At 35.3% G+C, this 9,623-nt stretch overlaps 1 protein-coding gene across 3 annotated transcripts in view; it reads left to right on the top strand.

Moving 5' to 3' along the window:
- LOC102677460 (nuclear receptor corepressor 2-like) overlaps positions 1 to 7,269 on the top strand; it is a 33,635-nt gene extending 26,366 nt beyond the window's left edge. The window contains exons 8-14 of one of the 3 annotated variants that reach the window (XM_031515131.1): positions 863 to 1,177; positions 1,379 to 1,755; positions 1,952 to 2,224; positions 2,896 to 3,355; positions 3,496 to 5,450; positions 5,536 to 5,738; positions 5,972 to 7,269. In XM_031515131.1, the coding sequence (XP_031370991.1) occupies positions 863 to 1,177; positions 1,379 to 1,755; positions 1,952 to 2,224; positions 2,896 to 3,355; positions 3,496 to 5,450; positions 5,536 to 5,738; positions 5,972 to 6,665 (4,277 nt within the window). In that variant the 3' untranslated portion in view covers positions 6,666 to 7,269. Of the gene's footprint in view, positions 1 to 862; positions 1,178 to 1,378; positions 1,756 to 1,951; positions 2,225 to 2,892; positions 3,356 to 3,495; positions 5,451 to 5,535; positions 5,739 to 5,971 lie in introns of all 3 variants that reach the window. The other 2 variants (XM_006609402.2, XM_031515130.1) reach the window with 2 other exon arrangements.
- Positions 7,270 to 9,623: the final 2,354 nt, after the last annotated feature.

Genomic DNA, 9,623 nt, shown 5'->3' with positions numbered 1-9,623 from the left:
CTCTCTCTCTCTCTCTCTCTCTCTCTCTCTCTCTCTCTCTCTCTCTCTCTCTCTCTTGCTCTTGCTTCCCTAACCTATCCTTTGGCTACAGAAAAAAATATTTCGTTGGAATCGCACACCTGGTCATATTCTTTCGCTTTCAACCGCTTTTCACGGATGCTACTTACGCAAATGACCCCACGATACCTTGGCAATAATGGCCCAGTGGAAAGAATAAACTTAAATTTTTCACCTGGCACCCACCCAGTTTCCGGGGGTAAAACCATCAAAGCGATTTTACCATGTCTCCCGCCTCTACGTCAATGTTTGCGAGGCTGCGGGCGAGAGAGAACTTTTTAATTGGCTACCCTTAATTAGTTAACCAGCAAAGTCTCGGTAATTATTCTGTTTCTCGCTCCGTTTCCGTACGGCCCCGACCTGTCCGTCCTCCTCCCATCCGACCTGCTGCTTCATCGCTTTTTCCTCATCCTCCTTCATATTCGTCCTCCTCCCTCCTTCTCTTCTCTTTCTCTCCTTTCTTTCTTTCTTTCTTTCTTTCTTTCTCTTTCTCTTCTCGTAGAGTTCTTGTTACGAAGCTTTGGAGCCGCCATCATCGTATCAAGCGATTGATATTTGCTGAACTTCGTAACGAAGAAAACTATCAAAATATAGAATAATGTTCGAGAGAAAAAAAATTCGAATATAAAATAATTTTATAATCGGGATATATATATTGATGGTGACAATGATTGATTGATTAGTAGAGCAACATATTTTATTATAGAATTCGATATTTCAAAATTTTCTAAAATTTCATTATATTTAAGAAAATCACGATAAATAGTAATAATTTATGAATGAAATATCTTTTTTTCTTTTCCAGAAGGTGGAAGACAGATTGGCCCCCACGCTTGCACGGTTTGTCAAAATATCGTGGAAGGAAACACGCAGAGCAGGGCATTGCCGCGAAGTCAAGCGTCCCAGTATGGTCTGCGAGAGGATCAGATCGCACCTGGTGCGCGCGTGTGCAATACCTGTAGGTGTAAAGCAGTTAGAGGACGATATACAGCGTGTCCATTGCCAGGTTGCCCGAATTTAAACAACGCCTCAAAGACAAGGGTAAAAAGATTGCGAGCTTTACCCGCCAAGTGGCTCGATCTACCAGCTGAAATTCGTGATCCGATTATTCAAGAATTTCGTAAGTAATCAATGAGTAAATATACGAGAGTAGTAAATATAATATAAATATATATATATATTGTAAAATTACATAAAAATATAAACAATTTAACAAAAATTATGCGTCGAATTATTTTTCTCTATAATTTATCGAAATATCAATTTTCAAAAATATTTATCGATAATGTAATGTTTATTCTTTAATTTCTTTTTCATCCAGAAATACCAAGTAACGCGACGAAATGTTGTTCGGCCTGCTTCAATCGAATATCTCGTCGATTGGCGCCACACCTAACGGGAAGTGCCGAGGTGCCCGAAGACTCAGCCGATTCCCTTGCCCGACAATGGACAGACGAGGAATTGGAACAGCTGAGGAGAGCTCTTCGAGAGCATGGAACCAATTGGGTGAAAGTTGCCGAACAAATACCAGGAAAGACGAATCATCAATGCAAAAACTATTACTTTGCTTATCGGAAAAAGTTAAGCTTAGATCAGGTGGTTGCAGAGTATTATCAATCTCTAGGCGAAGAAAGGAGACCTTGTTTGACAGATGAAGAAGAAAGTGGTAGCAGTACGAGTAGTTGTGATGAATTGGCAGTAAGTTGTTGGTTGATGATAATATTTGAAAGAATATAGGTTTAATTTAGATATATTTCATAACCAGTGTATTTTTTTTTTTAAATTATAATATATAATTATATAAATATAATATAAATTATACTATATTGTAAAACAATCCATTCAGAATATAAATACTTAAATGGTTGAATTGAACATTTTTTTCTTTTTTTAGGTCCATGATTCAAGCGATACAGCTAGTGCAGGCAGTCCAGCGAACAATTTGTCCAGTGGTACACCAGGTACACCGGGTGCCACAGCATCCTCGAATCTGCCGATAGCTTTCTCGCGATCGGCAGATCAAAAACTTGGTGAGAAATTAGCGGATATTGCTGTGGTATCATTAGTACCGCCGGTGAGCATAGGTCCGTCGCAACAGTCTTCCACCAGTGGAAGTAGCAATGCTGCTTCAGCTGGTACTAGAGAAGATTATGATAGCTCCGCCACGGTAAGACTAAAGTTTTTATCCGGTTGACAGTTAAGAAGGAGATACTAGAGTAAATTATATAGCTTTTATAGTATTTGTGATAGAAACATTTTAATGCGTTTCTTGCTACATGAATCATGATTAATGTTAATATTTAAAGCATTTATTAATTTTATTTTAATAAGATGTTTATTATATTTTTATTAAATGCATTTATTTTTTTTTTTATATATTTATATATTTAATAATTATTTTTTGAAACGTTATTTTTTATATTAAGACACATTTTGCTATGTATATTTTTATATATGAATTTATAGTGATTAAATTTCTTATAATTGTAATTTAATTATTTATATAAAATTTATATATAAAAATTTTTTCATTTCCAAGGATATATGTATAATATAAGAATATTTGATTTAATTACTTTATATTATTTTTTCTTTTATATTAAAGATTATTTTACATTAAAGAATTATCAAAAACTTATTTAAAAATTGAGAATTGATTAAATCATATTAAATATAATATATTTAACAATTTAATTATCCTGTAGCATTTAAACGTATTAAAATGATCCCAATGCATTTTATGTTTTATTTTTCTTATTTTGTTTTATATTTAAATATAGAAAGAAGTTTGTTACTTGATAGGGCCGTCTGATAGAGGTTCGCTGATTGTTTCAGGAGACGGCGGACGAAGGTCAGGGAGGTACCGATTTAGAAAATAATGGTGTGGTTGTCACGTTGACAACTGCTAATAATCCCACATCATTGCAACAACAGCATCAGCAATCTCATCAACAAGTTGCACAACCTTCGCATTCACCACCATCCACTACTAGCAACAACTCCAATCCCCTCACTGTGAAGGATCTTATGCTTGGTGTTATTGAGATGCAATTGAAACGTAATCCTAATAGTCCAGCTGGTACCAGTGGTCCTTCAGTATCAATAAATTCTGGAACACCAACGATATCGAGCATATTAAAAACGGATCATAGAAATGATATTACATTTGTAAGAGAATATAAACCGACATCAACTATGGCAAATACTAATATGTCAAGGGACTCGAATTTGGCTACGTTGTCAGTGGTATCTGGTCCTCATCATGGTCATCGTTCTGCTTCTAGTCCTCAGCAAATTGGTAAGTTATATAAAAGAATATTATTTTGTTACAAATTATTTCTAAAAACTAGTGATTCTTTTTTTTTTTTTAGAAATTATGTTGAATTAATGAATTATGAAATAAATTTGTACAATTATATATAAAAATTATTTTATTAGGTCAAATGCAAGCAACAATTACTCCCTGTCCACCCGCGCCATCGAACAATCAGTCATCTACATCAGACATACTTCCAAAGGAAGGTTTAGTTGTGATGCAAGTACAACAAGCATTACGGGAAAGCACTGAGGGCACTCTTGATTTAAGCATTAAAAAACCAAGACAACAACAAGAATATAATCATTCCCTTCAAACACTTCATAAACCACCGACGGTCACTCTCTATCGGCCAGAACCTTCGAGTGCTTATTATCATCCTCATGCCCATGCGGAACAAGGTCGTGGCGCCAAAAGTCCATTGGTGTACGCGTCGTCTCCACGACCTCAAGCACCTCTTACACCTAAAATGAATAAAGTTGCAGTACCACCACCACATCCTAAATTGTCGCCTAAATTGAGCGCAATAGTGACAACAAGCCATAAAAGTGGTTCTATTACACACGGAACTCCTGTGTCTAATACACGTTATGAAGGTCTTCTTAGACAGATGACACCTCCAGGAAATCCTGGCAGTGCAGCTGGAACACCTAATTTGACTAGCGGTGCAGGGGCTGTGAATGCACCTAGTAATCAAGGACCTAAAGAAACAGGATCCATAACTCAAGGAACTCCTGTTCATCCCTATGTGGATAAGCGTGCACCAATGTATGATTATCATAGAACAATCAGGCATTCACCTGTAACAACAGGTAATATTCCTGGTCAAGGTCAGACTCAAGCCGGAACAGCAGCAGTAGTAGTGACGCATAGCAATCAATATAATTCTTATTCGGGACGACCACCTCCTAGCTATACTATGGAGCAACAGCTATCGTCAAGACAAATTATTATGAATGATTATATAACCAGTCAACAAATGCATGCACGAAGTCGAAGTGCTGGCACGTCTGAGGGTAATAGTAAGAATGAAGGACCTTCGACGTTATATTATACCAGCACACCTCCACCTCAAACCCATACACAACCTCGTCAAGGTGTGATACAAAGGCACAATCCGCAAAAGCAAATTCATTATCCGCCACCACCACCAGGACTGGAGGCCTTTTCCAGTTTGGTGGATGTTGCTGTACAGCAACCAAGTCTTCCGGTTCCTCATCCACATGGACATCCTGCGTCTGGGAGTAGCAGTCACGAAGGTCTTGGTAAGACCATGGCAGACAGATTGTTGGCCGACCGTTATGGGGATAAACATCGTTTAACTATGCATCAAGATCATAGAATGGCAGTAGCTCACCATCATCAACGTGATAGAGAAAGGGAACGAGATCTAGTTCATTTGCGCGAGAAGGAAGAATATAGATTACAGAGAGAGAAAGAGATTCAACAACAGGAACATAGATTGGTTCAGCAAAGAGAAAAAGATGTACAACATGCTGAACACAGATTGTCAATACAGCAACGAGAAAAAGATATACAACATACTGATCATCGTCTTACCGTCCATCAACAAAGAGAAAAAGAGATTCATCAGCAGATGGTAGTAGCTGCTGCTCAACGTGAAAAAGAACATCAAGAACATCGTTTGGCTGTACAACAACAAAGAGAAAGAGATCTAGCACATTTACAACAGCAACAACAACAACAACAGCTTCAACAACATATTCAACAGCAACAGAGGATGGAGGTTGAAAGAAGGCAACATATGGCTCAATTGTACAGAGATCAACAGCAGCAACAACTTGATAGGGATAGCCGATTAATAAATAGTGGATTTACTCAATCCTCTAGGCTACAACAACCGCAACAATCCCAGCAACAACAACAACAGCAACAACAGTCATCTTCTAGACAAAACCAGTCCTCCAATCAACAACAAAATGAATCAGCATCTACATTAACTGCTGCCAGTCTGATAGATGCTATTATAACACATCAAATTAACCAAAGTGTTGAAAATACTGGTGGAAATGCCCAACCACAACGACCTGGTGATCGTCTTTTCCAGGTAACTTGTGTTAGTGTTAGCGATCAAATATTGTTTATTAATGTTTTGTATGTATAAAACGCAGATATGCCTTATACAATAGAAAATTTTTTAGGGATTTCACCGAGAAGCTCCAGTAGAACCTAATGGGATGGCTCACAGTCCTGCTGGCGATGGAAATGGTGGCAACAGTGGAGCTGGGAATGCAGGCGGCAATGGAGGAGGTGGCAATAAACCTATTACTCTTGGAGAACATGTTGATCATATTGTTTCTAAAGATTATGGTCCTCCACATTCCTCGTATAGATCGTATAGTGGGTAAGTTTTCAATACAATATAATTTATTATATTTAATTTCATATGCAAAATTTATATTCGAATAATAAAATTTTGAACAAGCAATTGAGAATGGAAAAAATTGTTTATTATAGCATGGAATATATCTATTTAATATATATAGTTTTTATATAACTACTTATATAAAAATCAAATTTTTTTATATTAAATAAAATTAATCGATATTATACAAAGATTATTTTTCATTTAATTAGATATCAAATTTCGGAAGATCAGTGGAAGAGACGAAAAGCTAACGAACCCGATTCCGTGAAGACTGGAGATGAGCGTCAAATAATTCGAGTTACGCAGCAACAATCGCAACAACAGCAACAGCAGCAGCAGCAACAACAACAGCAGCAACAGCAACACCAACATCAACAGTCAGCAGCATCGGTAGGAAAACAATCGTTCCATTCAGTCGAACCTGTTTCACCTCCGGAAACAGGTACTAATCACTATGGGCGTCGCCTATACGAAACAACCACTGCCACATCGACTTCCGGAACTCCTTCCAAGCCTCATCTGTCACCTTTGGATTACGTAAAGAATAAGATCGTTGAAGTGATGCGTACATCTGAAGATGATAAAGGGGGTAACACAACCGATAGAAATGGAGGAAACATCACAAGTGCAGAAAAAGATGAGAAAATTGGAGGAAATGTGGAAAGTCCCTCAAGTGGAGAAATGATGGTGGATGAGACACCAAATAAAACTCCTCAACCACCTGCACCAGCGCCTACTACAACTTTTTATCCGTTTAGTGCGTTAGGCGTTCATACTGGCCCACCTCCTGCGCCGCCACCCCCAACTTCTGGATCTGCTTCTGTGACAAAATCTGAACAAATGCAAGCCGAACCAGCACCATTGCTTTCTGCGCAGTACGAGCCACTTTCTGATGAGGATTGATAGTCTAATAAGTTAGCAACGTGTGCTAATCTACACGCTGTGGAAATGTTCTTCTTAGGGTATTTATGCAGTTTGTTCATACTGGACGGAAGTCTTATTCAGACTACAACAATAAATATCGAATATTTCACCATTACCAATGTTTTTCGGGCGTTAGCCATTGCGTTCTAACTGGTCGTATCTAATAATTTTTCTAATGATAATTGAATCGAAAGAATTTCTTATTTCGTTCCATTTCGTTCGTTTGCTCACTTTTTTCTTTTCCTTTTTTTTTTTATCACGAACTTTATCGTATTCCGAAATGGAAATTATAAATACGATGGTTTTAAATAGAGTTTATTATTTTATAAATTTCATATTCCGTCAATGTATTCTTTTAGTCGAGGATCGTTTCCGTACTCTCAGTGTACATGTAAATGTGATTATTTTATGGAAGCATTATTATTTTTTTAATGCTCATCCAGCGTACGAGAAACTAATTAGCTGCGTAATTTTAATTATTAATTGATATTTTTTTACGCATTACTTATTCTTCACGCTAATATGTACGTAAATGTTGTGTATAATTATCAGCTAGATTAAATATAATTATTTCCATTTTCACCGCCACTTATTTTTGTTTTTTAAGAAAATACTTTTTTTTTAGATATCGTTAATTTCTAACATGGAGTTGTAAAAACCATGAGGATCTTTTAATTTTAAAACGACACAGAACAATCTACGCATATGTTATATAAAATTATTAAATCTTCTAGTACATATACAGTACATATATTGGATCGTGATATTTAATATTTTTTTAATGAACTTGAAAAATATATATATATGAAATATTTCTAATGCATTCAAAAACTCGTGAAAATGTTAAATTATCATTCTAAACATTTTTATGTTTATATATAGAAAGAAATGTTCATCGTACAAAAGTTCTCGATCCTTTCTAAGATTAGAAACAAACATTATCGAAAAATTCGACCTGTGGAACGTCCAGGCTAGCCCAAGTTTACAATGGAGACGCTTTTTTGTATATAATGAATGATATATAATCGTTAAAAAAATGATACAACGCTAAAAAGGCATACGTGTTTTTATTTGGAATGAGTCTGTGATGTGTCTGGAATTATAAAAAATAGCTTCAACTGTTGTACCAGTGCGAAAGGCATATTAGCCTCAAATTTGACAAGGAGTCAATATAATTGACGTAAGAGACATATGAAATGCATTCTCGCACATATTGACAGTGTACTGTCTTAAAGAGATCACTTTAAATATTCTCTCCTTGGTGAAGTGGGTTTTAAACAAAACAACAAAAAAAAAAAGTATAATTCTAAGTGTTGTACATAGTACACAATATTAATTTTTAAGTTGAACAAGTAGGTATATGATGGCTAGTTTAATCGTATGCTATATTGTAAGAATCTAGACTTAGTATAAGTGACGTAGCTAGCATTTAGGAATTAGACGCCATGAACTGACTAGGGAAAAAAAATTTCCCGAACTACGTTCTCTTATTAATAAAAAAAGAGATAAAAGAAAATATATACAGGCGATTTTGATTGATGGAAAAAATTATCATCCATCATAAGCGAATGGATGTGAATTTTATTTTATTTGATTGAAATTATAGAATCTGAATGTACGCTCTGACTATCAAACAAACAAAATACATTATGCAATTATACATATTACAAAACAAATTACATTTTTCACTTATTCACACATATATACACATGCATACATCGGTGAATACACATGTACACATAAAAAATTTTTATATAGCCTAATTTTATATTTGTATGCAAAACGTAACCTTCAACCATGCGATTTGCTCCTTCATTTAGTCACGCGACACTCAAAACGAGCCTTAGTCCCTTTGACATAAGAAAATTATTGCTTTTTATTGCAACATTTGCTGCACCGTAAATCGCTTCTACCAAACGTGTTACGATATACATATACATGCATGTATGAATGTATGTATGATGAATGCATGTACGATGGATGTATGTATGTATGCATGTACGTATGTATGTATGTATATGCTTAATATATACATATATTTAATATATATATGTATTTTCTCGTACTTTATTTCAGTATGCACTTTTGTGTGAGCTTACGAAGCTCTTGAGAAGTAAAATACATTCGGTCAGATAATGCGAGTGCCTCTACATTTGCGCAGCCTATTGTTATAAAATGAATATACATAATTTTGTTATCTTTATATTATGGGTCGCGGTAATATCATTTTCGTTTCGTTTTACGTATTCCATTTCGTTTCCGCGAGGATCATATCGAAGGAGTGTCCAATATATATATATGTACAAACTGCACACGTGAAATGTGTTCGATAGAGAATGTTTAAATCATAATGTTGATAAAATAGAATTCGTTTACATCTATATAAATACATATATATATGACACATATATATATATATATGTATATATGTGTATGTATGTATGTGTGCTGCGACATACGATTGTTCAGTGTATCGGACAATGTCCAAGAAAAAAAAAAAACAAATGTCTCGAGACCGATATTATAAGAAAAAAGATCTTATAAAGCCTCCTTGATATCGATCACGAGTTGATAAAATAATATAATTTTGAAATTTGAAGAGTTCTGTGAAGTGTGTTATTTCTTGAACATTTGTTTTAGCGATTTCATTTTTCTTGAGAACAAAAAATAAAAGGAAAAGTTTTCCTATAGACTTAGCACAGGAAATACTCCGTAGTTTATAATAAACAGTGGTATATATATCGGGACACTTCAGGATTGCGAATTCGTTGTTTACCTCTCGCGAGTTACACGTTACCGTCGTTTATTTTTAGAGAGAAAGGGAGAGAGAGAGAGGGAGAGAAAGAAAAAATGAATGAATGCAAATAAATCGTTTGATAAAACTGTGTCTGTAAATAAACAAACTATTAACCTTCGCTTCGCCAGTCTCATGTTAAG

Source organism: Apis dorsata, unplaced genomic scaffold, assembly GCF_000469605.1.
Source record: "Apis dorsata unplaced genomic scaffold, Apis dorsata 1.3 scaffold_56, whole genome shotgun sequence".
In the NCBI taxonomy this organism is placed as follows: domain Eukaryota; kingdom Metazoa; phylum Arthropoda; class Insecta; order Hymenoptera; family Apidae; genus Apis; species Apis dorsata.
The sequence above is the reverse complement of the archived record's forward strand: the minus strand, read 5'-3'. Positions and strand labels throughout refer to the sequence as shown.